Here is a 27773-nt window from a genome sequence, read left to right on the forward strand (position 1 = left end):
TTTTTTTTCAAAATACTGTCTTGAAAATTAAAAAAGTGTTATTTCTTGTACTGTAGTACGGGACCCTTTGTGTGTGAACTTGACTGAATTTTTACTTATTAACATTTAGCCGATATGAAGCTATCGGATTCGTCGGTGCGAAACACTATATTAGGTACTGAAGAAGATTTCTTACAGGGGATGAGGTCTACGTAAAAGAAAGTTAAATACCTAACTTTTAACCTAAGTTCATGCAAAAATCTCAAGTTTCTAGAACCAGCCGTTTGAGCTGAGCGTCAACATAATATCAACTTAAACCTTATTCAAGAAGCTTGACTTTTTGAATAAAGGTTTTATCTCTAACGTTTTCCGTTTTCCACTAAACAAGGATTTTCTAAAATCCCATTTGAGAGAAGCTAGGACGGAACAGATAGATACTATCCAAAACTTTAGGAGAGGACGTGTTTAATTATGTACATACCTGTATTTTGGGAATGATCATAACTTGTGGCACGTGACAGCGAGATAAATATACAGTATACACGCACAGAGCAAGTACGAGTAATTACTAATTTAATTTACTTATTTAATGTACCTATCTGCTGGGACGCCCGACATTATTAATGAATGAGTTTCTGACGACTTTCAGTCCTTATCCAGGAGACCCGTTTGTATTTCTGTTTTACGTTATGCCTGCCGTTGTTAAGACAACCCGATTATTTATCATTAGGTTATTGTCTAATGTCCAATTACCTCGCTCCAGCAATGCGCGAGACTGCAGTGCTGCAATTACTTACCTTGGCATCGATCGTATTTTTGAAAAGAGCAACCGCGGAGTTTCTTGTTAATTCTTGTCGATAGGAAGGACATTCCAAAACAGTGATAGATTCACTTGATGAAACAAAAGCACTTTGTAAAAGTTTATTGGAATAAAAGCTCTTATAGTCTATTCTATTATCTGATCGAATATTTAATTAATAAGTTTCCGTGGCAATCATTTATTTTCACGGGAGAAGAGCTTTGGCCCTGGCAGGAGGGCTTTATGAGTCTTTTTAGGGTTCCGTACCCAAAGGGTAAAAACGAAACCCTATTAATGTTACTCTGCTGTCTGCCCGTCCGTCCGTCTGTCTGTCTGCGTGTCATGCGTCTGCGTTTTTTGTTGGACGTCGCGTCGCATTACCATATTCTACCGTGTTGGATGGAGATCTTTGTTCGCTACGTCCTGAGAGGGGATCCGTGCCCAGTCATTACTGGGCCTACTCATTAGTAGGCGATGGGTTGGTGACGGTGAAGTCAGGTTAAGTTTCAGCTTTTCAGTTTTTCGTTGGCATATTGGTATTTTATTTAGATCTTATTAGCCTTACTCACGACTTTAACATTCAGTTTTCCTTAGGGTGGTTACTGGGGCGAGACCGGGTGGGCGGCGGGCGACGAACGTGATGCAGCTGCGAGAGCCGCCTACGAGGCTCTACTGAGGGTCTCTCTCAAGCTACCAACTGGCGATCGCTTTGACGAGTTCGCAGACACTGTCCGTACGCGTGCCAAGTTACATTATAACTACACTTTCTCGGATGGAGAAGAGGTGAAGTTTTTTAGCTTGCTCTACCTTTGTTTGTACTAACAACCTTAAACCCATTTTTAACCTTCGACCCAAAAAGAGGGGTGTTTTAAGTTTGACGTGTGTACCTGTGTATCTGTCTGTGGCATCGTAGCTCCTAAACTAATGAATCGATTTAAATTTAGTTTTTTTGTTTGAAAGGTGACTTGATAGAGAGTGTTATTAGATATGATCCAAGAAAATCGGTTCAGCCTTTTGAAAGTTAACAGCTCTTTTCGAGTTACTGCTTTCACTTGTCGGGGGTGATATAAATTTTTAATTGTAAGACTTTTTAGTTAAAAAGCTTTATTTTTATATTTTTATAAAGGTCAACAATAGTTTACTTTTAAATTAAAAAGAAATAAGTAGTTTTGAGTCCTTTTCCTTTGAGTACCTAAATATAAACCTTGTGCTACCTGGGTAGGTCCAAATAATGGATTAGAACTTACGATATTTACAGCTTTTTCTTATTTTGTATAGGTAAACGATATTATAATAATTTATTCCATATAACTAGGTTTTTAATAAACCGTAACAGGTGAATTTCTTCATCGGAGCTTTCTATGATGGCGTGTATTTGTTGGGTATGGCGCTGAACGAGACTTTGACGGAAGGTGGTGACATCAGAAATGGACGAAACATCACTAGCCGAATGTGGGGACGGGATTTTCACGGTAAGTTTTATACTTCTAGTACGTGCATAATCTATACTAATATTATAAATGCGAAAGTGTGTCTGACTGTCTGTCTGCTACTTCTGCTAGCTTTTCACGGCCCATCAGTTTAACCGATTTTGATTAAAATTTGATACAGAGTTAGCTTACATCTAGGGGGAAAACTTAGGCTACTTTTTATCCCGGAAAATCAAAGAGTTCCTACAGGATTCTTAAAAAACCTAAATCCACGCAGCCAAAGTCGCGGGCATCATGAAGTTACTTAATACATTCATGGTCCCCAGAATTGGCGATATTTTTGCTAGGTATTTTAATAATGTATTTTTGTTTTTGTAAGGTATAACTGGCCATGTGCGTATTGATTCGGTTGGCGATCGCGATGCCGACTACGCCATCTTCGATTTGGACCCTGTTACTGGAAAATTTGAGGTGAGGCAAGAGTGACTTTGCCTTTTTGACTGTTTTTAATAAAGACAAAAGATCTACTACATGTTATAGGTAGAACCAAAATTGAAATAAAAATCGGTCAAGTGCGAGTCACTCGTACATATATCATACTCATTTTAATTTTAGTAGCGGCCATTTTGAATTTTTTATTATTTGTTGTTATAGTGGCAATAGAAATACTCACCCTGTCAAAATTTCAACTCTCTATTACGGTTCACGAGATACAACCCACTGACCCACTGACAGACAGACAGCGGAGGCTTAGTAAAAGGGTTCCATTGGCACCCTTCGGGAACGGAACTGAGTCGATCGGCAAAAAAAAATTGTTAATTTTATTCATTGTTATGGACAATCACGCTTGACCAAAAAATTGACTTTGCAAACAAAAAAAAACCTTAAGGTTCCTAAAACAATTTATTCGTACCCATCTCAAGTTTTGGATTTCCCGATACTGTCCCAGTTGAAAAAATACACTGTATATTTTGGTAGGTTGTGGCTTTTTACCATGGCCTAAACAGTAGCTACAAGCCTGTGGCCGGGAAAGCCATCCACTGGCCGGGCGGCAAACGAGGACCACCCCCGGATAAGCCGCGTTGTGGGTTCCTTGGAACGGACCCTATGTGTCAAGGAGGTAATTTGAAAAACACTATTTTCCGTTTACTTTTAGTCATCATCATCATGACCATTTGTGGGGCTGGCCTCCTCTGCAGTCTTCTTCAATTTATCTCGATTCTTCCTCTGCTTGCTCCTGTTTGTGTATTTACCAATATTACATTTTTCCAGTGTAGGATAGTTTTAAAAACCGTACGAAAAATTAAAAACTTTGTGTACGCTCGCTTAAATTACCTTATATTTAAAAGTAATAGCGTCAAGTTATTGGCTTTCACTTTTTTAATTAATTACGGTAAGTACACTGGGTATAACAATTTGTTAAAACTTCCTGTGCATTTTTCCAACATCAATGTAGCAAATTAATTTGTAAAACTACTTACTTTATGCCGTTCCATGCATAGATTTATATCTTCTTCTTCTCTTCTTTCTTAGCCTTTGTTAATCCATTGTTGGACATAGGCCTCCTCACGTGCACGCCATTCCTCTCGGTGTTGTGCGAGCCTCCTCCAAGTCTTTCCCGCCAGCTTGGTAATGTCGTCTGACCAACGGGAGGGCTGTCTTCCAACGTTCCTCCTTCCGGTGCGTGGCCTCCATTCCAGCAGCAAACGAGTCCATCGCTCGTCTGTAGTCCTACAGACATGCCCTGCCCATCTCCATTTCAACCTGGACACTTTCAAAACAATATCAGTTAGTCTCGTTCTTTTCCTGATTGTGGCGTTTGGCACACGGTCAATGAGCGATATACCCAGCATGGCCCGCTCCATTGCTCGCTGTGCACTTGCATAGATTTATATGTTTCATGTTAATTTTTCGAAAAATTTGTTTTTCTTCATACAATTAGGAGTATATAATATCTATACGTGCCTAATAATTTTAACTCATTTTATTCTAATGTCCAATTCACATTTTCTTTGTTTTAACGATTTACTAACCTTAATTATTTTTTTAACAATTTATATTTATACTGTACTTTTTATGCCATTTCGCACACCACTATGGAACAAACAGCTGTAGAGTAGAGTAATGTACGGTAGAGTAAAGTACCTAAGCAATGGTTCGATCATCGGTGTGTAAACAGAAATTTATCATTTCACGCTGCTCAGAGGCGCAGGCCGTGTTGATATATTGCTTTATTGGCCTGGCTGTTTTCCTTACTGTGGCTGTGACGGCCGGATGCGTTGCCTACAAGTAAGTATCATTTCTACGACGTTCAATGTTTAGTTAAAACGTAGGTAACACCTACGTTTTAACTAAACTCAAGAAAGAGATGTGGGATGAGGAAACGGCTTAAAACCTACCATTATCAAAGATACAATTTGGTTTGATAAAGTACAATACCTACTGCCGGCCGTAGTAATCGAAAAGTAGTCAGTCAGATTTTTTTTTAAATTTTACATATTCAGAAAATAATCGTCAAACGATCGTTCTTCCTATCTACAGAAATCTGGGTGTTCTGGAATCTACAAAAAAACAAAATATTATAAAAAACTTTCTCGAACTGCCTTTTCTGATTTACTACCATCTCGATTACCACAGCAGAATAAAGGTGTTAATAATAATAATATAATCCTAGCTGCACTTTGGATGCGTTTTCGTACGTATTTGCACGAGTAAAATTCGTTCGAAAACGCACGAACAATCCCGACCTTCCAAGTACATACTATGACAGCGCGTAGACTGGATGTAAGTACGTAACTTGTCGAAAACGAGTCAAATGCGTGCGAAAATGCATCCAAAGTGCGTTTACTTAGTCTAAGGCTGAGATCTTTAGAATACACTTTGACTTTGCTGAGGCTTAAAACGAGACGGTTTTATGTCAGAGTATAGCACTGTCTCGTTTTGACAGTGTCTTATGTCGAAGCAAAGTCAAAGTGCGGTCTATAGATGTCATCCTAAGTATGCCGTTGTGCCAGGCAAGTGCGTATCGAGGCAGAGCTGAACAATACTGCGTGGCGCGTGCGGCCCGAGGAAGTGTTGGTTGAAGTCGGCACCGGTCTAGGCACCAGCCCCGCGCTGCACAGCATCAATGAAGTACTTAAGGTATCCTGTATCTATTATATTACGAGTAAGCATTAGGAATTCGTACTATGATTCGGGAAAATGAGGAAAATCCCTATAAGAGTTGTCGTCATCGGGACCATTAGAACGAAGGATACTTACTGAGAAAAAATAAGTTGAAGAGGTTTTAATTTGCTTTAAGCGCTTACTTAAACAAAAAAAAACTCAAAATATACTTGTAGATACTTTACCTACTTGAAATTAAAAAGGGAGAGGGTTGTAACTCTTTTTTTGCTGTTGGATGTTTCGTAAATTAATTCGAGGAATTTCAACCATAAAAATTATGAGTAAACAGATGATGCCTGTGACTTCGTCCGCAGGTATTAAGATTTTGTATAATCCCGTGGGATGTATTTGATTTCCTGGGATAAAAGTAACCTATGTCGCTCTACAGTTAAAGGAAATTAAAAGAATTACGACGTTACATCGCATAGATGTTCAATTACTCCGTTGTGGTGTGATTGATTGATAAGCCAACATACAAACAAAAAATACACTTTCGCATTTTTAATAATATTACTACCTAATTAATTGGTAGGTACATATTTTATCGAATTTCATATCAAAAGAAAAGAAACCTCTGTGTTCAATAAACTTTACAAAGCCTGATACGTTGTTAGTTAATTGGTGTTATTATTGTTAGTATATAATTAACGTAATTGAATCGAATACGCCGTAAACAGAGTTTTTATGATCTTTTCCCTTTCACCCAAATCAATTAAAACAAGACTGGCTTCAGCGAGTGGTGAAAAATAACATTTTCATTTCGTAAAAAGTATTATATTTCATTTTATAAAAGGTTCCTTTTTAATTAAAGATGAAAATACTTATCGAGTTATAACTTTCTTTTGCGTGAGCAATGAAAGCTTTATTTATTCCTCTTTTCCATAATTTAAATTTTTTGAGAAGTGAGAAATAAGTAGGTATTCGTTGGCTAGACTATTATTAGTTATGATTAGCAATTTGTCAACTATGTTTTTTAAGCTGTACTTTTAAATACCCTTTTGATTTTTTTAATTAGGTACTCACCCGCCGTACTATAAGACAAATGATGAAGGTGATATAAAAAAAAATATTCGTGATTGTCGGACAAACCATTCCTTATTGACAAGCGCTAAGTTTTTGCTAGCGTTCCTGTATGATTGAAAGTTAAGTAACTATTAGGTATACGTTCTAGTACTGATCCCGAGAGATACTCTTGTACACAGTTCCATTCTCCTGTTAAAAAACCCGGCCAAGTGCGAGTCGGACTCGCGCACCGAGGGTTCCGTACTCGGGTATTTTTTGACATTTTGCTCGATAAATCAAAAACTATTAGGCATAAAAATAAATAAAAATCTGTTTTAGAATGTATAGGTAAAGCCCTTTCATTATGATATCCCACTTGGTATAGTTATCTTACTTTGAATATTTAAACACATAATAATAATTTTAATTTTTTTTTAAATGATGTAATAATTCTAATTTACGGTTTTCGGATTTATTCCTTTACTTGTGCTATAAGACCTACCTACCTGCCAAATTTTATGATTCTAGGTCAACGGGAAGTACCCTGTAGGTAGGACAGACACGACGGACGGACGGACGGACGGACGGACGGACGGACGGACGGACGGACGGACGGACGGACAGACAGACAACAAAGTGATCCCATAAGGGTTCCGTTTTTCCTTTTGAGGTACGGAACCCAAAAAAACATTTGAACGGATTCTGTATGTTTTAATCAGTTATCCTTGGGCTGGAGCGCCCGCAGCTCAGGCTCGCTGGGCACACCGGTCACCCTGTCCCCCTTCACAGTAGGCCTGTACAAAGGCAATCGCGTCGCTGTCAAAAAGATTCACAGAAAGAAACTGGACTTGAACAAGAAGTTACTTTGGGAGATAAAACAGGTAACTAAAAAAAACTATAAGCTTAAATTTCTTTAACCTTTGCACTTTACTACGATGATGGATCCAAGTGATAAGGACGAGACAAACCATATGTTGGCTTTAACGTAGATTGGATTATTTCAGACTAGCTGATGCCCGCGACTTCGTCCGTGTGGATTTAGATATTTAAAAATCTCGTAGGAGCTCTTTGATTTTCGGAATAAAAAGTAGCCTATCTCACTCTCCAGGTTTTTGACCATACCCATCCACAAAAATCACGTCAAGCTAGAGAGCGTTGCTCCATTGTGATGTGATTGAAGGACAAACCACAAAACCAACAAACAAACACACTTTCGCATTTATAATATGGGTAGTAATTAAATCGTCTGATATAGGTACCTAGATTCGACTCTGCTATTATAGAGCTTGAATAAATATTAATATTTTTGGCTCTGGTTAGAGACTTCGACTTTTCGCAGAATAAAGGTCATTATAGCTAGGATACTTATAATAATCGTAAGACTTTGAGTGAATATTATTGAGTTTGTTTGAATCCTTTTTCACCTTTCATCTTAATAGAATTCCGTAGTTCAAAACAGATCTTCTTATGTAGGCTCGCAACGTCTCCCACGAGAACACAGCGCGTTTTATCGGCGCGTGTGTCGATTGTCCTCTGATGTTCATCCTGACGGAGTACTGCCCGAAAGGATCGTTGAAGGATGTGCTCGCCAACGAAGAGTTACAACTGGACTGGAACTTCCGCACTTCGCTAGTCCATGATATTGTACAGGTAAGTGCTAGGTTAAGTTAAGAGAACCCTATGTGTGGTATATTACCAATAGGTTTTAGTGGTTACAACCCAATCTCGTCCGAAGATGTCGATTATCTTCAGGAGATTTCCCTCGCCCGTTCCTCGTGTAATATATAAAAGGAATAATCTAAATATATATAAAAGGAAAAGGTGGCTGACTGATTGACTGAACTATCAACGCACGGCTCAAACTACTAGACAACCCATAAGAAAGGCATTTTTGAAAATTCAACATCTAGAGGGTAAAATGCAAATAAAGAAAGAATAAAAATAGGGTTTGGTGTAATCCACGCAAAGAAAGTCGCGGGCATAATCTAGTTCATAGTATTTTTTAATAAACAATAATTGTGCACCTATGTTTTTTCAAAAGTAGGTAGATAGGTATAGGAACAGACGTGCTATAGTACATTGCTGATTAACTTTAATATTAGTTAAACACATTTCTAATAATACTAGTAAGTACGTAGAAATACCATAACTTAGAAAATGCTTGGCAACTGAATTGCATTATGCATTGCATACATTAGTATTAGTTTATGTACATAATGCACGATGCTGATAACAGTAAGTACATTTCAGCTTATGCTTAGTAGCTGTTACTTGGAAGCTCTGACATATTAATCTATCCATGGTCTCAGGACTTCAAAGTCAAAGTAACCCAAGTGTGGAACAGCTATTCTGGATAAGTGAGTATGAAATGTTAGTGGTAAGGATTAAAATTTTCGAAGTGAAAAAAGTTTCAGCTTGAAATAACTCAAGCTTTTGTGATGAAACTAGCTTATACCCACGAATTCGTAAGCGTAGAGTACACGAATTTAAAACCCCTATTTTAACCCCTATTTAATTTTTTAGGGGTTTAATTTTCAAAAAGCTTTCTTAGCTTTTTAGCTTTCTTAGAATTTCGTCTTCGTCATAATAGCTACCTGCTTGCCTTTCAGCACGAACCGTCGAGTAGTTTGAGCTGTGCTTTGATAGATCAGTCAGTCAGTCAGCCACCGTTTCCTTTTATATATTTAGATGATGTACCTACCTACCTACTTGTGCATAAGGGCCCGAGACATAGGTTATAACCTATATCTCGGGTCACAAGTTACTTCTAGCTGTAGTGTTCGTAGCTACTCATAATATTGCATCATGTAGGTACTTGTGCATTTCTTAATAAACAGTCAGTTAGCATCCAGCCGTTGTTTCATTACGTTCCACTGGCGACGAGTTTGTGTATTTTATATAATTTACCACGCGTTTTAAAGTGAATATTGTAAAAATACAATGCCTATAGGTAAATTAGAACCATTTGACTTAAATTCCAAGCAGTGGTCCGCGTATATAAGGCGAGTTAAGCAGTATATTCTCTTAAACGAAGTGAAAGATGAATTACAAGTGCCGTTGTTAATTACTATCGTGGGTGAAGCGACGTACATGTTGATGTGCGATTTATGTTCGCCGACGCATCCTGAATCGAAAAGTTTCGACGAATTAGTGAAATTGGTTTCGGAACACTTAGAGCCAAAACGTTCCGAAATAGCCGAGCGCCATGTTTTTCGCTTACGTCGTCAACGTCCAGGCGAGTCCCTCACGGAATACCTACACAACTTAAAACATCTGGCAACAACTTGCAATTTTGGAACGATGTTAGAGGAAAATTTAAGAGATCAGTTCGTATCAGGGTTGGCAAACGAACTGATGCGGTCTAGAATATTCGCCGAAAAAGACATCAAATACAGGGAGGCTGTGGAGCTAGCTCTTGCGTTGGAGGCTGCAGAAAAGCATGCGGAGGTGAGCGGGTCTACGATGACTTCGACATCGACCTCGAGTGCAGGCGGCGAGGCAGGCGAGGGCCTGCATCATGCGAGCGGGCGGCGCGGCACGGCGCGCGCGCCTTCGAGCGCGGCTGGCGGGCGCGGCGAGCGCGGCGGACGCGGCGCGTCGGGACCGGCGGAGTCGAGCGCTGCTGGCGGGCGCGGCGAGCGCGGCGGCCGCGGCGCGTCGGGACCGGCGGAGTCGGGTGCGGCTGTGCGGTGCTGGCGGTGCGGAAAGCCGCATCGGGCAAACAAGTGCAAATATGTGCAATTTAATTGTGATAAGTGCCTCCGCCGCGGGCACCTAAAAATAATGTGTGATGAAGTGCGTAATTACGAGTCTAATGTGCGTAATAATTATGTGCTGGATGGAAGTGTCTCGGAGGAAGACGACTTCTTTAACCTTGAACTGGCAGCCAAAGGTAACGGACCATATTTTCTTAAAGTGCAAATAGACGATCATCTTTTGGAATGTGAAATTGATACGGGTAGTCGTATTTCGGCGATTAGTGATCAACTTTTTTATAAACTTTTTTCTCATAAAAAATTAATCTCCGATAATTTAATATTACGTTGTTATTCGGGTACACAGATCGAGTCGTTGGGGTATGTGCATGTAGATGTCACGGTTGGGGAAGTGCGTGTACCTAACTTGACATTATATGTAATACAAAACGGTTCTCGACCTTTGCTGGGCCGAGATTGGCTTCGAGCTTTAGACGTTAGACAAATCACATTAAAAGAGATAGCCGACGATCGATTTGTGGACCGGTTAACCGCCGAATTTCCAGAAGTATTTACGGATACGTTAGGCACTTGTAAGAAGACCATTCAATTACAGCTCACGGACCAGGAACCCGTGTATGTGAAAGCCCGACCGGTGCCGCTCGCGCTGCGCGGCCGGGTGCAGGCCGAGCTCGAGCGACTCGAGCGCGAGGGGTACATGTACCGCGTGGACCACTCGGAGTACGGCACGCCGATCGTGCCGGTTGTAAAAGCGTGCGGTGAAATACGAATATGCGGAGACTATAAAGTCACAATTAACCCGAAATTAAAACGTGATTTTTATCCTTTGCCTCGAATTGAAGAACTATTTGCTTCATTGAGTGGGGGGGAAGAGTTTTCGAAAATAGACTTAAAGCATTCATATCAACAGGTTATGTTATCCGAGGACTCGCAAGCCTATACCGCTATTACCACGCAGATAGGTACTTTCGTATACCGCCGCACGCCATTCGGGTTATCATGCATTCCTGAAAAATTCCAAAAATTAATGGAGGAAACATTACGAGGGATTCCTGGAACGGTAGTATTTTTAGACGACATTTGTGTGACGGGCTCAAACAGACAAACACACCTAGCCAATTTACGAGCGGTACTTGAACGGTTGCGGTCGATGGGTTTTACTGTTAAGTTAAGTAAATGTAGTTTTCTGAAACCTAGTGTGAAGTATTTAGGCTTCATTATCGATAAATCAGGGTTGCACCCTGATCCGAATAAAATAGAAGCTATACACGACGCACCACGCCCCGAAAACGTGACACAATTAAAAAGTTTTCTTGGATTATTGAACTACTATGGAAAATTTATACCGAACCTCAGTACGTTATTATTTCCGTTACACGCGTTACTGAAAAAGGATGTAACTTGGAAATGGAATGCACGTTGCGAGGCCGCGTTTTCGGGGGCCAAGAGTGCACTGTTGGGTGATAAGGTGTTAGCTCACTATGAAGAGGGTCGGCCGTTGGTACTGTCCGTGGACAACAGCGCGTATGGCTTGGGCGCTGTGCTCGCGCACCGTTATCCGGACGGCAGTGAACGCCCTGTTAGCTGTGTTTCGCGAACATTAAAGGATTCCGAAAAAAATTATAGCCAACTTGATAAAGAGGCACTAGCTATTTTCTTTGGCATTACCAAACATCACCAGTATGTATTCGGTAGACAGTTTATATTGCGCACAGACCACCAGCCCTTAAGCTTCATTTTCGGAAAGAAATGTGGAATTCCCCAGACGGCCGCCAGCCGTTTGCAGCGGTGGGCTGCGCGCTTGTCGGCGTATGACTTCACGGTGGAGTTCGTGCGTTCCTCGGACAACGGCCCGGCCGATGCTTTGTCCCGCCTGCCATTGCCGTGCCGACGGGTGACCCCTTCGGAGTGTGCAAGCTATGTTCAACTTATCGAAGAGAACTTGGCGATTAGTTTTAAAGATGTTAGTAAGGAGACAAAGAAAGACCCCTTATTAAGTAAAATAGTGGGCTTTGTGATGTTTGGTTGGCCGTCGTCAGTAGCGGGCGGCGAGGAGGAAAAGGCTTATTTTGCGAGGCGAAATGAGATAGTTTTAGAATTGGGTTGTTTAATTTATAAATATCGAATTATAGTTCCGCCATCATTGCGTAAAGGCGTGTTAAAGGAAATACATGAAGGCCATCTGGGCATTAATAAAATGAAAAATGTGTCTCGTAGCTATGTCTATTGGCCAAGTTTAGATCGCGATATCGAGTACTTGTGTCGAGAATGTGAAGCGTGTCGGATAGTCCGCGACTCCCCACCCCGCGCCACACTTCATCCCTGGGAGTATCCACTTTGCCCGTGGCAACGCGTGCACGCCGATTTTGCGGAATGTGTAGGTAAGAAATATTTGATTGTCTTAGATGCTCATTCAAAGTGGGTAGAAGTGATCAGTATGACACGTACGGATGCGGAGTCGACGATTTTGGCCTTTCAGACATTATTTGCTAGATTTGGTCAGCCTGCCCAGCTCGTAACTGACAACGGCCCGCCTTTCAGCGCCTTAGATTTTAAGAATTTCTGTGCTAATAACGGTATTAAGAGTGTAACGACGGCACCGTATCGACCGCAGGGGAACGGTGCGGCTGAAAACATGGTGAAAACCGTTAAAAAAGTAATCAAACGCGCTTTATTTGTCAAAGAAAATGTGTCAGCTGCCCTAAATAAATTTTTATTTCAATATAGAAACTGTGAACACGCCACGACCGGTGTGTCCCCTGCAGTACTGATGCTAGGCCGGCGATTGCGGGGGCGACTGGACGCATTGCGTCCCGACGTATCTGTGGTCGTGCGCTCGGCACAAGAGCGCCAGATTAATCAGAAAGGGGGAATGCAAAGACAAGTGGGTATAGGAGATACAGTTATGGCGCGAGATTACTCCTCTAAGGGAAATAAATGGACAGAAGGAGTAGTAGTAAGTCAGACGGGGCCGGTGTCTTATAAAGTGGATATGGGAAAGGGGGTAGAATGGCGTAGGCATCGAGATCAGATAATTAAAGTAAATAAAAAAAATCGTTATTCTCTCGCGCGAACTAGCACCCTTGGGCAGGAAGCGGAGCAGACGGGAGAGAATGATGATGAAAGGGTAGCGGTGGATAGCGATGCCGACGTTACATTCGAAGACCCTGTCGGGTCGCCCGGGGGCGAGGGTGCGGCGCAGGCGCCGGAAGATGTGCACTCTCCAACACCGCCGCCCCCAGGCGCGTCCGCTAGAGCTCTGCGAGCATATCATCGTAAGAAGAAGGTCTAGTTTAATAACTATGCGAAAACTATGTTATATTGTGATTAAAAAGGGGGGAAAAGTGTAGTGTTCGTAGCTACTCATAATATTGCATCATGTAGGTACTTGTGCATTTCTTAATAAACAGTCAGTTAGCATCCAGCCGTTGTTTCATTACGTTCCACTAGCAATCAAGTAGCTATTCCTCTATATAATGCACCTTATGTTCTTCTAAATTACCATTTTACTTGTGACTAGCAAAGTTTTCTTTTTTTCTTTTTTTCAATGCCACATTTAAAAAGGAGACACCATTTAATTTATCCGATTGTTATACTTGTGCGAACTTAATGTAGTTATATTCCTAGAATAAATGAATGTATTACGTTCAACGACTGAGACCAGGGACAATAATCTTGCGTGAAATCGTTCGCAAAATTCCGCTCACGGAATTGCGTTGCAATGTAACATATTGAAACATTAGGGCCGCGCAGATGAAAGGCCGGAAATAATTTCCGGGCACGTTTACCCGTCCCTAATTTTCCACTAGATTTGTTGGTATTTGCCTTGCCACTATTGTAGAAACTAGCTGCGATCACTCATTTACAATACCCATCAAACAAGAAGAGAGCCAATTTAGAAATACTTAACTAGTCAGATCTCAAACAATCATCGGAATGCGAAGATTGGATTAAAGGTCATTGCATACGTAACGTGTTTTTCTCATCCTGGCCGAGACTGAATTGAATTACTATTGGATAACTAGAAAACGGACGGGACGAGACGTTCCAGTTGTCCAACAGTAATTACGGAAATCCTCCCGTCCCGTCTAGGACGAGAAAAAACATGTTACGTGTGCAATGACCTTTATACTTGTTGGTGACTCAAAATGACCACCCCAAACTCACCGTGGGTTAGCGCCCAATGAGATTTTTGTCTCTGTCTGTGTGGGATCACGTGGAAGTATCAACTTCTTCCCGTAGATATGCACCAAAATATACCCATCAAGTATCGTGATCGATATGCTCTCTCTCCTAGCCTTCAGCCACAGATTAGATACTTAGTTACTTCGATCCCAGTTCCCATCGGATGAAACATCGATGGATGAAACGGATTACCGTAAGGTCACGGTTGTGTTTGATTACAAACTAACACGACGACGCTTCGCAACCAATCCTTTAATACAAACATGGAGTACTAAAGTTCACCTTCTATTTTTACTTCGAATCAAACAGAAAAACCGGTCAAATGCTAATCGGGCCTCGCTTTTTTAGGGTTCCGTACGCAATTGATAAACAATATAATTATGTTATTATTTTGTTCCCATATTTTAAAAGAATAAGACAGCATTTTCGATGAAAGCTCTCAGTCGGCTAGATTTCTTCCAACATCTTGAACAATTAGCTGAGCGTATGCTGGCATGCAGGCGACGTAGCTCAGCGCAGTGCAGGGCAGAGCAGATTTTCTAATCAAAATCAAAATCTTAAATCAAAATCATTTATTCAAAATAGGTACTATTGTACACCTTTTGTTTGTCCGATTTTTTAGATTTGAAAGATGATACCTATAGTGGTGATAAATAATCAATTACATAAACTTAAAACTAAAGCTACGAGGGTCCCAATTTTAATTAAAAAGTATTATTTCTTGTACGATGCTACGAAACATTTCGTGTGCGAGTCTGACCCGCACTTGACTGATTTTGTTTATGATAACATACACTACTCCACGGATTTGTTTTGATTTCTTTCCAAGTTACGGAATCCTAGATGGGCAAGCTTAACTTGCACTTCGCCGGTTTTATTTGCAGCTTACAACATTTTCTCTTAATAAAAGAAATAAATAATAACAAGGTAGATAACGCTTTCGAAACGAGAATTGGGGGCTTTGTTGCGGATTTCAGGCGGTTATTTTATCTCTCTTAACCGTGACCTTTGTGGTAATCCTAGCGAATCAACCAACGCTCGGGGACAAATTATTATCTTGGATTAATTGTTTATTACAGAACCAGACATTTATCATGACTATATTTTATCAACCTTAATACTTGTAAACCTCATCAGTAGATACTAGATAGGTAGGTACGTATTCAGGCTGGTTTCGGAACTGTGTAGGGCTTAGGAATGTAATAAACGCATGCATTTATTTCGTAGATATCATAACCATGTAAAAACTAATAGCATGATGGATTTCAAATATGGGCTTACTAATAAATTAATTACCCATTTTATCATTATTATCATCATCTCAATCCATAGCTGACTCACTACAGAGTACGGGTCTCCTCTCAGCATGAGAAAGGTTTAGAGCTTTAGGCCATTGTCCACCACGCTTGTGGCCGGTTTTTTGTGTTTTATTATTTATTAGTAAAGCCAGACTAGCGAGGAAAAAAAACTATTTTACCGTTTATAATACCAATAAATAGGTATAACAAAAAACTTCTTCTATTATTATCATCATAGGTTTCCGTTTCTCAGGGTATGTGCTACCTACACAGCGGGTTGGGCGCGCACGGAAAGCTGCGTTCCTCGAACTGCCTCATCGATGGACGTTTCGTGCTGAAAATATCCGACTACGGTCTGAACACCCTCTGCACGCCCACCGACTTGATTAAAGACGATGCCTACTATTTCAGTAATTATCCTAAACGCGTTTATTATGTTGTTTAGTGTCAAGGTTAATCCGAGCGGTTTGCCATTTAAATATTTTGAATGTTACAGTTTCCTGATTCAGGTTAATGAAATTGCTCTACTTGTAAATTTAATGGAATTCTTAGCCAAAATATTTAGATTGGAGTCGAAATTTGCGGAAGCCTAAAAGCTCTTTAGGAAAAACACGTCCAAGATTGTAGCAAAGTTTCTAATTTTGTATTTACATAATAAAGTTTGTATTCCTGTCGAAGCATCGCTATCGTTCTATCAAAACTAGAGTTTGATAGTTTTGTTTTTTGACCAAACTGTTTGAGCGATTTTGAACCTGTAGATGATTGATGAAGACAAGGTGTAAATTAAAAATTTATAACACCCCCGACAAGTAAGGGTTACAGTAACTAGAAAAGAGCTGATAACTTTCAAACGCCTAAACCGATTTTCTTGGATTAGGTATAGCTAAAAACTCTCTCGATCAACCCACCTTTCAAACAAAAAAACTAAATTAAAATCGGTTCATTAGTTTAGGAGCTATGATGCCAAAGACAGATACAAAGATACACACGTCAAACTTATAACACCCCTCTTTCTGGGTCGGGAGTTAAAAATGTATAGATAGATATAGCGAAATGATATTTTAACTGTTAAAAATGGAAATAACTCCGAAAAGTCAAAGGTGCCCGGGATAGATACTCTAAGTATAACCAGTGGGTTATCACCGCTTAGTATCTCTCTCCGATCGTTCCTTCATTACTGAAGGTCGTGGTCCTGGCAAGATGGCATAGAAATTTTGAAATCGGTCCAGTAGTTTTTGAGCCTATTCAATACAAACATACAAAAATACAAAGGTTTCCTCTTTATAATATTAGTATAGATTATAAATCATCCCCAATAGAACTCCTATGGACAGCTCCCGAATTGGTGGCAGGCAGCGTGTACCCTGGCGTGGTGGCATCACTTAAAGGGGATGTTTACAGCTTCGGCATTATCCTTGAAGAGATCGTGCTGCGCGCCGGACCATTTCATCATTATACACCTGCTATGACAAATAAAGGTAAATCTCAACTTTTTATACTTACAGGAAAACACAATGTTCTATCGTATATCTAGCTTAATCATCATCATTGTCAACCGATAGACGTCCACGGCTGGACATAGGCCCCTTGTAGGGCCTTCCACGCGCCACTTTTTGCCCGCCTGAATCCAGTGACTTCCTGCAATTCGTTTGATCTTTGCCCGCCTAGTAGGAGGTTTTCCAACGCTGCTCTTTCAGCTGCGAGGTCACCGTTCTAGCATATTGGGACCCCAACATTTATCGATTTTTCGAACTTGTGTACCTTTACTACTTCAGCTTCGCAACCCGTTAGGCTATGTCGGTCAATGGTAATGGGAAAGTGGTAAAAAGTAGCATTAATTAAAACTTAAAAGTCCACCACGCAGGCCAAGTGCGGATTGGCAGATTGCTGCAGATAATTATTTTTTATTAGAAATCGTGTCCCGTGTTAATGCTCGAGAGTCTCCACCATTCCGCCCAGTAGTGGGGCTGGGAGAAGTGGGATCCGCGGGCGGTGCTGCTGCTGAATTACTAGAGCTTGCGGCGAGATGTTGGGCTGATGCGCCCGATGACAGACCTTCATTTGACACCATCAACGCTAATTATATTAAGTAAGGACTCCTTTCTACTATTTCTATCATGTTCCTGGTATTTATTCAGAGTAGCCTGCTAGTTTTTATTATTTATCCAGAGTAGTTTTCTCCTGATGTCCGCATTCACTTTGAGACAACCGACGGTTAGACCATCCTTAATGATCTCACAATGAATAGAAATGGAATCATCTGTCTTTAACACCGGTATACCATATTCTTAGTATGGTGGAATTGCGTGTCGCTTACTTTGAGCAAATCAGAAAATTATTTCGATAGTGAATATATTTCTAGCACTTTATTGGTCTGATAGACATTGTGTGATACACAGTCACACAGAGTAATAATAGTATCTATAATTTGTATCAAGTTTTAAAAAGTTTGTATGGCACGCGTTATTTGCTAGAAGTTTTCATCATTTAGATATGCAATACTCGTGTGACACGATACAGTATACAGACATTTGTTTGCCATGTTACAGGATTATATTGTTTCCATTTGCTTGTAATTGCAAAAATGTTGTTATTTTTTTAACTTACCTTATTTTCCGACAATCATCATACTAATAACAGTTAATTTGTAGGGGCTATTGCGACAATTTGATGGATGATCTGTTGCGGCGTATGGAGCAGTATGCGAATAATCTCGAGTCACTCGTAGAAGAGAAGACGGAACAACTGTCTTTGGAGAAGAAGCGATCAGAGGAATTGCTGTATCAGGTCTTGCCAAGGTAACTCAGCTTGAAAATATTGTTTAATACAATTTAAATTACAAAAAAAAATATTTTTTTTTTTTTTTTTTTTTTTTTTTTTTTTTTTTTAATAATGTTTTTTAATTATAATAATGTGTGAAAATATTACAATAAAACTTAAAGCTAGCCTTATCTAATTACTGTACAAATCATGCCCGCGTGGAATGGTGCCAAGAATACTGGCTGCATTTCCGCGTTGGACAGCCAGGCTGATCCGTTGCGCAAAAAATGAGCCAGCCCTTCTGTCACCCGATGAGGCTATTAAACGCGGTGAAATGTCTCGTAAAAATTTCTTTGCACTAAGACTCCATGGCCCCAGGGTCTCCACGGCAAACGGAACAAAAATGTAACTCTCAATAAGAGAGGCATACTTGCGCCGCTTGCCGTTTTCAGCCATTTCTGCTGCGGCTCCCGGTCTTGATACTGTCTCCCTGATATGACACGGGGCCAATGTGTCAACGCACGTTGCGTCCCACATTAGCGCCCGTCCCCGTTCCCAGGGAACCAGCGTCAATCCATCAGGTCTCTTGCCATCATCCCGACTAATCCCTGCCGGCTCAATGAGCGCAGGAACGTCTATGGTGGCAAGAGCCCTTTTGATCGTGTCGTTAAGAGAGCCATGCCTAAATAGCCTACCAGCGCTCCTTTGGCAAGAGAGTCCGTGAATTCCAAATTTATCAACCTCTTTTCCACACGGACATCTGTGCTGATGGCACAGCGGTGTTCCCAATCTGAGACCTAGAGCCACACGAAAACTTTCATTATCTAAAAGGGTGCCGAGATTTTTAGATGGCAAGGCATGAAGCCAATACCCAGATTCCTTTTCCGATAATGCTAGGAGCCTGGCTTGATCTCTGTCACTTGTAAGATTTTGCAGCAAATTTGAATGTGTCAGCTGAACCAATGGCAAATCCCAAAGTTTTTGTGTAGAACGTTCCTTTGGAATATCGACATTGGGACATCTGACCTTCCAACTCTCTAGGGCCTCTGTGGCATAGGTCAATGATATTGAATTTGATTTGAGAATTTGAGAGCTAAGCTCTCTTATACTATGCACAGAGGACAGAAAAGCTGGAAGAGCTACACTGGAAATTTTCCTCACGCCGATGCCACCGTACTTGACCGGTAAAGTAGCTTGGTTCCAGGAGTGCTCATCAAAAGTTAAATTTAGAATTTGTTCTAGTGTACTTTTAAGGGTGGCATCCATATTATCGAGTAGTCCAGGAAATTTCCAAATTGGGCTCGCGCGAAGGATATAAATTAATTTAGGTACGAAAAGGCAATATTTTAGGATCGAAAATGCAATGTGAGAATTTAGAGCGCCCAATTTGTCGGTATTAGCCGAAAATGTTCTAATTTTTTGATCCAAAAGTGGTTGTATGGATTCATTATAAAGAGGAGCACCAAGGAGGCAAAGTGAATGTTTATCGAGTATCTTAATGCTAGGGGTAATTTCGTTAAATAAATCAGAGGCCAATCGTATTCTATCTTGCGACAGTTTTTCTGTGAAAAACAATTCGCATTTCGAAAAATTTAGTTCTAAACCAATTTTGCCAAACTGTTGCTTAATATGGTTAAGATCTTTTAGAACGTCATCCACGTTGCCCCCAATGGTTCCATCATCAAGATACCATATGTTAAATTTAGATGTTAAATTTGAAATATGGTTATGGATCCCTAAGCTGAACAGGGCCGGACCTAAAGGATCCCCCTGCTGAACGCCTACAGAAGACTTAATATCGCTATCTCCAAAAAATAATTACTATACATACATACATATATATATTACTATGTATGTTATCAGAGATTGCGTGAGAAGTGATCTTGATTGAGAAGTAGGTAACGTTTAATCCATACTTTAACACTCAGAGTAAACGGTGCAAAGGAAAATCTATTTTAGTTATTTTATCCATCCTACATACTGTATCAGATCTGATCCTTCTTTCTAGAATGATTTGCTTGAGCTAGGCATATGATATGATACATTACGACAGGCTAATACTAAAATCAAATTACTGTTACGACTACAACTATTTCTGCTACTATAGGCTAGTAGAGCTAGTAGATGCTCAATGCATAGAGCGATTGCCATCTGCTTTTATATTTAATATTTAGTTGGTTATCAGACTTTCAAATAATTATCTTAGCTATGCCTTTATTATTAGCTGGAAATTTTAGTGTAACTTTTGAACATCACATTAATTGTTCATTTTCTTGTGTTATCAATTTGTCATCACTGGAAAGGAACGAAAAAAACGTCGTGATTTGAATAAGATACAATTTTGTTTGTGCAGATTTGTGTTATTGATATTATATGGTTGAGATATTTTTTTTTAATAGAATATTAGCCATGTTAAATGACTAATATTCCCCTTTCCTCTCCAACTAAGCGTCAGGCTTGTGCTAGGAGTAGGTACGACAATAGTGCAACGGGCGGGGTTTGAACCGTCGACCTTTCGGTTTTCAGTCCACTCCTTTACCGGTTGAGCTATTGAGGTTTATTGTTAACACACTCAGGGATTTGAAGTTGAAAATGCTTGTCATCGTTTACGCAGGCCCGTGGCTCAGCAGCTGATGGCAGGCGAAGTGGTGCAGCCGGAAAGCTTCGAGTGCGTCACCGTGTACTTCAGTGACATCGTCGGCTTCACCGAGCTATGCGCCGCTTCCACTCCCATCCAAGTCGTCGACCTTCTCAATGACTTGTACAGCACTTTTGACAGGATCATCGGTTTCTATGATGTGTATAAGGTAAATATTTTATATAACCGCTTTAATTTCTAATTCTTCTGTATTTATAGGGTCAGCCAACAAATTCTCTATGAATATCGTTAGTGATGCATTACATTACATATTTAAAATCATCATTTACGTTAATCTTTACTATTTTATCTTAGTAAAGACTAAAGTAGAATAACAATTTCAAAATTATTTTTTCTAATTGGCACTTTATAACATAACTCTGGTGATGTAGCTACTATGCATCCAAAATCGGTACTCGCAATATTATCAAGTCACTGTAACATTGCAGAATCCTAATAACTTTTGTTTATTTTTTCATTTTTCATTGCATTTCATTTTTTCTTTTTTAAAAACACAATAGGTACAATAAAACACATAAATTACAATAATACTCGACAAAATGAAATAGTTATAATTCTGTACCTATTTACATACAAAATAAACTATGTGGATTTTTTCTCGCTTTCCACTGTAGTGAGAGTACAGGGTAAAGTAACGTCACCCTTTTAATTTTATTGCACTTTGGTCCAAGGTGGAGACAATTGGAGACGCGTACATGGTAGTGTCAGGGTTGCCAGAACGTAACGGTGATTTGCATGCCAGGGAAATATGCCTGATGGCACTAGCTGTAGTGGAAGCGGTCCGGACTTTTGTAGTCAAACATCGACCAACACATCGACTTGAGGTTAGTAAGACAGTTTTAGTACCGTTGACTGAGAGATCAATTTATTTTCTTGCTTGAAATTACTCTCAGTGATTTTCTTTAAATTTTCGCAAAAAAAACTGTGTTGGCCCAGGATGCCTTTGGGACCATTTCTTCTATTAATCTACATAAATGAGTTGTACCTACGTAAATTTATCAATAGTTTGTTCAGTTGCCTGTTTTATAATTACAGTTGATATCACTCACGATAGTTTAAATGTTAAAAAACTGGTTTTGGATAAACCAACAACAGTTGAAATAAAGAAAATCTTGTTATTTGACATGGATTTTATTTTAATTGTGATAATTGTTTTAGTAGTAATAAGAGATCTTATTGGCTTGTTGAATTATATTATTTCCATAAACACATAGGTGCGTGTAGGGGTGCATTCAGGACCAGTATGCGCAGGAGTGGTTGGAGTCAAGATGCCACACTACTGTCTGTTTGGCGACACTGTCAACACTGCAAGCAGGATGGAATCTACTGGACAACGTAAGTGACTGTAAAAATAGGTACAGTCAAAGGCCGCAAGTCGTTTAGCACCTTAATGATCATATTCGCGTGCGTTAGGTGTATGTGGCGTGTTTATAGAAAAAGGTCATAAGTGCGACAGGTTTTTGATTGATTACGCGGAATTGCAAGTCGAATTCTGAGGCCGACCGTCAGCAAGTGTGTTCATCTGTTCCAAAGATCAAATTTTATCACCTTTAAATACCAAAATGGCTAACTCAATCATAATCGCAGCGATCTACAGTTTCGTATTGTTTTGTACTGTATCTACTTTACTTTTCTGTTCCATATCTCAACAGTCTTCTTCTTCAAAAACTGTATTTTAAGTAAAGATAAGCAAATAATATTACCTTTCATAGAATTCTGAGAAATCATTGAGTCTCTTGAAAGCTTGTAAACCTTATCAAAGGTTCCTTCTCTGAAAAGGATGTTAGGTACGTTACTTGTGTACTTAGAACGTGTGTAAGTACCTAATACCTAATTAAATAATTATTTATTTAGGATAGCTTCTATGAATTCGCGCACAGTAATTAAAGCTGAAGAGAATTAATAGGAACGTGAATTATTTAGGTTAAGATTTTCATACCAGTATTAATCGAATAAGAGGAATATGAGAGTGAAATTAGATACCTACTTGTTGAAAACATAGTATAAGTACAATTTGGCGTCACAAAATAAAGACTTTTGGGTATGAATTTCTATTATTTATTTGGTAGTACGAAGTAAGGGATGACTGTAGAGGTAGATATTTGTTTTGCCTCGGGATTGGTTCGTCAGTCAACTATCTGAGCAAAAGTGTGTGTTAGAAACCCTTGTAGCTTTAGTTTTTAGTTATACTTTATTAATTAATTTTGTGAAATGTGCACATTGCACCAATCCATACTAACTTCATACTAATATAATAAATGTGTAAGTGTGTCTATCTGTGTTTTTGACGGACTGAAGCATGAAATAACAGTACCATATAGCAGTCCAGAGAATACATGCTTATATGATTAAATTTAAGTAGGTACTTGTTTCTTTTCCTTTCTAGCACTAAGGATTCATCTAAGCGAGAATACACGAGCTCTTTTAGACCAATGGGGTACCTTCGTAGTCGAAAGACGTGGAGAAGTGGAACTGAAGGGACGCGGTCGCATGCTCTCACACTGGCTCCTTCACTGCTCGGAGCCTGAAGCTCGACTCCTGGCCCCGAGTCCTCAGCCACCGCCTCAATACCCGATACTCTTCACTGCATTGCCACAAGCCACTATGACCATACATACTCCATATTTAGTGGTTGATCCACCAACTATAGCTGCCTAAGGACGATAATATTATCTTATTTGAAATTCAGATGTATTAATTTCTATCATATTTCTAGGTAGTTATTTGGTTCTGTAATAGTAAGCACTGCTGTCTATATGTTTACTTTATACTTACGATAAAAAAATTAAGGGCGAATGCAGGCAAGATTTAGGCAAGATTTTTTTTAATTTTAATTTAGCAAAGTTTAACAAGTTGTTTTGTTTTGAGAAATATGAATAAACGTGTAAACACTCTATTTTTTAGATCTTACTTATATTTTCGCTAATCATCATTAATGCTTTTTTTATGAATATTTTAAAGAAACTTGATTCAATTTTTTAAACGTGTTTACTCGTGATATTTTAAGCCATGTATTCACTTAGAAACAATTGTTTATAAACTCTGTTTCAGAAACAAAATCTACGTGTTTTTGGAACAAATCATTTTGTTTCAGAAACATATCATTTTGTTTTTGTAAACTCTACGTTAACAGAACTGTTTGTGAAAAAAATGTAGGCACGACACAACAACACTACTTCTTCTGGTTACAAGACCTAAACAATTGACTGTGTCCGAACTCCGAACGGCAGCAGTTTCCGAAACATTGTTCATGGAAACGTGATGTTTCAGAAACTGTGTATCCGAAACATTGTTTTTCAGTGAATACATGGTAACTAAAAATAGTGGTGTATAATTATTCTTACCTATCATAAAGTCAGTGTTTTAAATGCCGTAAATCATACGTTTACGAAGTACTTAAATCAAATAGAGTTATTACTTTAGTTAAAAAACTTTTCGTTAAAAAACTAAAAGGGTTTATAAAGGTCATTGCAAACAGATAGTATTCAAAGCAGTGTCACTGTCGCTTAAACTCGCTACCATTAGATGTCTTAATTTCTTATTATGTGCGTAATCCTAGCGCTCTATCTTCTTTACAGGCTGCGTTAATTAAAAATCTAACGACACGGCATCTGCTTCGAAATAAGAGATCTAGTTAGTTAGATCCAACGATAAAATTTACATTTTACGGCCTGCGAGCACGAATGCTATCAATTAATCTTTAGAGAGTAACGTTTATTAATCCGGTACTGAATATAAAGAAATGAATAAATAAGTAATGAAGAAAGTTCTAGGTGATAGTTGATCGTATTCGAGTTTAATGGCCCATATGCAAAATATTGCGACTTTTGAAAGTTTTTTATTTGATAACTGGAAATACTTACTATAATTTAATGATTCAATATGACGTGCGTTTTGGGGATTTTCGGACTTTATTCTAATTTTTTTTGAAATGGTAACAAGATTGAATACAATTTCCTCAATAACAAAATCCGAAAATTGTTCCAAATATCTAGTTTTTTTAGTTTTAATCGGAAATGGTAATTTAATTAATTTTTTGCAGTTTTTTTATTGTGTGGTTTTCAAAATTTTTTATGTAATAGCTTTTGTATATTGTTATTAGTTTTTTTTTAAAACGCTTATGATTTTTTGATTCCATGGCAGCTTTAACAATGCTTGGTTGCCATATTTTGCCCGGCACACTAATTCTCAAATTTATTGCTTAGTTCTGAAGGCCCATAACAAAAAGTTCATACGAAATGTAGGGGACGATAGACGTCTTATGTTTCATAAATAGCATTAAAAGTTAGCGAGGCTATTTAGTTACAATAATAATTTACCGGAAAACTTCACAGAATAATATAAGTTCGGACTTTGTCTCTCTTAAATATTAAGGAGGCAGTGTCATTCCCCTTTTGTTAGCTACTCATGTCTATAATGGGCGAAGAAAATTTAGTTAGGAAACAAATTTTAAGTGCTGATTTTGTCATAATGTAATATTATTTTTAGGGTAATTAAATATGCATTGTTGATGTTGTAGTAAAAAGCTTTATATTTTTGTATAGATAGATATCTAATATATGCAAATATTTAACGATATTGTTATAATGACATATTTTAACGAATATTTTTGTAAGTGTACTGTTCGACAACTTTACAAAGATAATATGATATTTGTTAACTGCATAAGAAAATATTGTGTCATAAAAAGTTATAGACATATTATATGTATATTTAATTTTTCCATGTAAAGATAAACATAGAAAATTATTATTTTTGTCAATTACTTTGAAGAATCAATTATATTTAAAAAAATATGTTATAGTATAAGTAGATGAATATGAAATAAATATACGATTTACGATCATGCTGTGGTTTTATTTCATCACCATGATAAAAAGACTCAAAATATGTTTTTTTTTTTATTAGTGCAAGAGATACTTATTTTAAACTAATTCTTGCCACTTTTCTCCATAAACTTTATAGTACTACCCAAAACTTTCATTTCTTTAGTTTTAAACTTTACTATCTCAATTATAAAAACAATAGTAGACAATAGGTATCCAAGTAATAGACAAAGCATACAACTGGAAATTTGGTCAATAGTCAGTGGACTCGAATCCGTCGTTTTCAATGTATTGATTAAGGGCACTTTCAACATGTCTTTATCTATTAGACCGCTTTCTATGAGCCGTATCAGCCAAACCGACAATGGCCTCTTAAATGTAGAATTTTTCCTCATCCAAATCACTAATGGGATGGTCATTATTGAATCAGGAAGTACGTAGCCACATTCTTGATCATTTATTCCCTGCGACATGCAGTATGCAAACACATATTCCAGAGATATGGCAAATATGAACTTTTTCTTCCCCTCTAGTACATCTCGAAATAAGTCCTCGAATTCATTTTCGGGTACTACTACGAAATTATCCCGTATGTAAGGGTCATAGTCAAAATGATCCAAAACACCTGCCCTTCCACCGAATTGATATCCCTCACTAACGGCCTCTTTTAAGTCACGAAATTTTCCGACAGTCACCTCAGATTTTAATGCCCCAATGAGGACACTTTGATAAGCGCTTCTTACAACAAATGTGAACCATATCCAAATCGCCAGAATGTAAAAGTCCCTAAAACGTTTCGGCTCAACCCGTATCGGTTGTCCCATCAATACACCCCAAATTCTGATCACAACTCCATGTAATTTATCTGCGTTTTTAAAATTACGTTGGCAGAATTTTTTAATACGCCCGATTTTCATTATAAACGGGATTGATTTGACCATAAGAATAACCAATAAAAGTACGAGCCACAAGTATCCATTTAACGGTGAAAAAAGTCGCCACCATAACGGTTCTGGTCGTAGAGGCGGTGCCAACCACGCTAAACTTATACGAAAATAGGGTATCGAGTAGTCCAAGACTCCGCCTCTTTCCAGCCCTGGTGAAATACTGCACATTGAAATATTCGAAGCTCCCGTCAATACATCTTCCAAAGTACTAGACCAGTTTTTTGATCCATCGGAATCGATACTGAGAAAATCTCTGTTCGATATTATTGGTGTGAAATTGATTGCGTTTCTAAACAATCTTACTATTGCTTTCTTAATAATTTCTAGTGGAATTTTCTGCTCTGTTGCTGGATGATAGTTCTTATTAGTAGATATATAGAGAGGACAGCCTTGCATGTTACCCATTTTGTCGGGAAATAGATTCTTATAAAGGATTCCCTTGTCACCCCAGAATCCAATTAGACTGGGCTCTAAATTCTGACAACTCAACGGATTTTTGTATGGAAAGTAAGTATAAAGTGCTATGCTTTTGTTTTCGTTGGAGACAATAATTACAACATTCGTGGCGTAGTAGCTCCAAAGCAAACTGTTAATGCGTTCCAATCTATGGGGATAAGACAAAAGGACGATCAGATAGTACGCCCCACTGTGAAGAAACGTTCTTCCTTTCAAATCCGGTTTCAGCTGTCCTAACATTCGAATCAAAGAAAAGTATGATTCTATTATGAGAACAACTTGCTTCGGTTGAAATCCGTCTCTTTTCTCCAAGAGCACTGTTCCTCCGAACGACTTAATGAATTTACTTACAATAGTTTCTTCAACATCCCTCGATACGACAGCAGTCTGTATTCTGAACTTAAAATTTTGATTTGCGATCTCAATTGCAGTTTCTATTATACGATCATGTTTTATATTTTCGTCATCTTGATGGATAAGTTGCGTGTTAATGGAATTAACACACAAGAAAATTACGAAGACTTTAAAACTAAGCGAGACCATGGCCTCTA

The 27773-nt window shown here is 38.8% G+C and overlaps 3 protein-coding genes across 3 annotated transcripts in view; 2 read left to right on the forward strand and 1 right to left on the reverse strand.

The window, feature by feature from the left end:
• Window positions 1-23743, forward strand: part of LOC123875414 (atrial natriuretic peptide receptor 1) — a 37385-nt gene extending 13642 nt beyond the window's left edge. Inside the window, exons 7-22 of the mRNA XM_045921226.1 lie at window positions 1373-1561; window positions 2115-2250; window positions 2588-2679; window positions 3187-3328; window positions 4413-4497; window positions 5223-5349; window positions 7095-7256; window positions 7849-8025; window positions 15828-15984; window positions 16894-17052; window positions 17486-17663; window positions 18226-18372; window positions 20949-21141; window positions 21665-21817; window positions 22208-22328; window positions 23380-23743. Coding sequence (XP_045777182.1) covers window positions 1373-1561; window positions 2115-2250; window positions 2588-2679; window positions 3187-3328; window positions 4413-4497; window positions 5223-5349; window positions 7095-7256; window positions 7849-8025; window positions 15828-15984; window positions 16894-17052; window positions 17486-17663; window positions 18226-18372; window positions 20949-21141; window positions 21665-21817; window positions 22208-22328; window positions 23380-23651 — 2490 coding nt within the window. The 3' untranslated portion in view covers window positions 23652-23743. The remainder of the gene's footprint in view (window positions 1-1372; window positions 1562-2114; window positions 2251-2587; window positions 2680-3186; window positions 3329-4412; window positions 4498-5222; window positions 5350-7094; window positions 7257-7848; window positions 8026-15827; window positions 15985-16893; window positions 17053-17485; window positions 17664-18225; window positions 18373-20948; window positions 21142-21664; window positions 21818-22207; window positions 22329-23379) is intronic.
• LOC123875388 (uncharacterized protein K02A2.6-like) lies at window positions 9160-13515 on the forward strand. Its single transcript, XM_045921192.1, has one exon. It carries the CDS (start codon window positions 9316-9318, stop codon window positions 13381-13383), a length of 4068 nt encoding a protein of 1355 aa, XP_045777148.1. The 5' UTR covers window positions 9160-9315; the 3' UTR covers window positions 13384-13515.
• A 2180-nt stretch (window positions 23744-25923) lies between the features above and the next one.
• Window positions 25924-27765, reverse strand: LOC123875856. The gene has a single exon (XM_045921905.1). It carries the CDS (start codon window positions 27763-27765, stop codon window positions 25924-25926), a length of 1842 nt encoding a protein of 613 aa, XP_045777861.1.
• Window positions 27766-27773: the final 8 nt, after the last annotated feature.

The sequence above is a fragment of the Maniola jurtina genome, chromosome 20 (genome assembly GCF_905333055.1).
Source record: "Maniola jurtina chromosome 20, ilManJurt1.1, whole genome shotgun sequence".
NCBI lineage: Eukaryota > Metazoa > Arthropoda > Insecta > Lepidoptera > Nymphalidae > Maniola > Maniola jurtina.

Excerpts from the sequence above, each read along its gene's own strand:
- LOC123875388 (XM_045921192.1), top strand. The coding sequence starts at position 9,316 with ATGCCTATAGGTAAATTAGAACCATTTGACTTAAATTCCAAGCAGTGG.
- LOC123875856 (XM_045921905.1), bottom strand. The coding sequence starts at position 27,765 with ATGGTCTCGCTTAGTTTTAAAGTCTTCGTAATTTTCTTGTGTGTTAAT.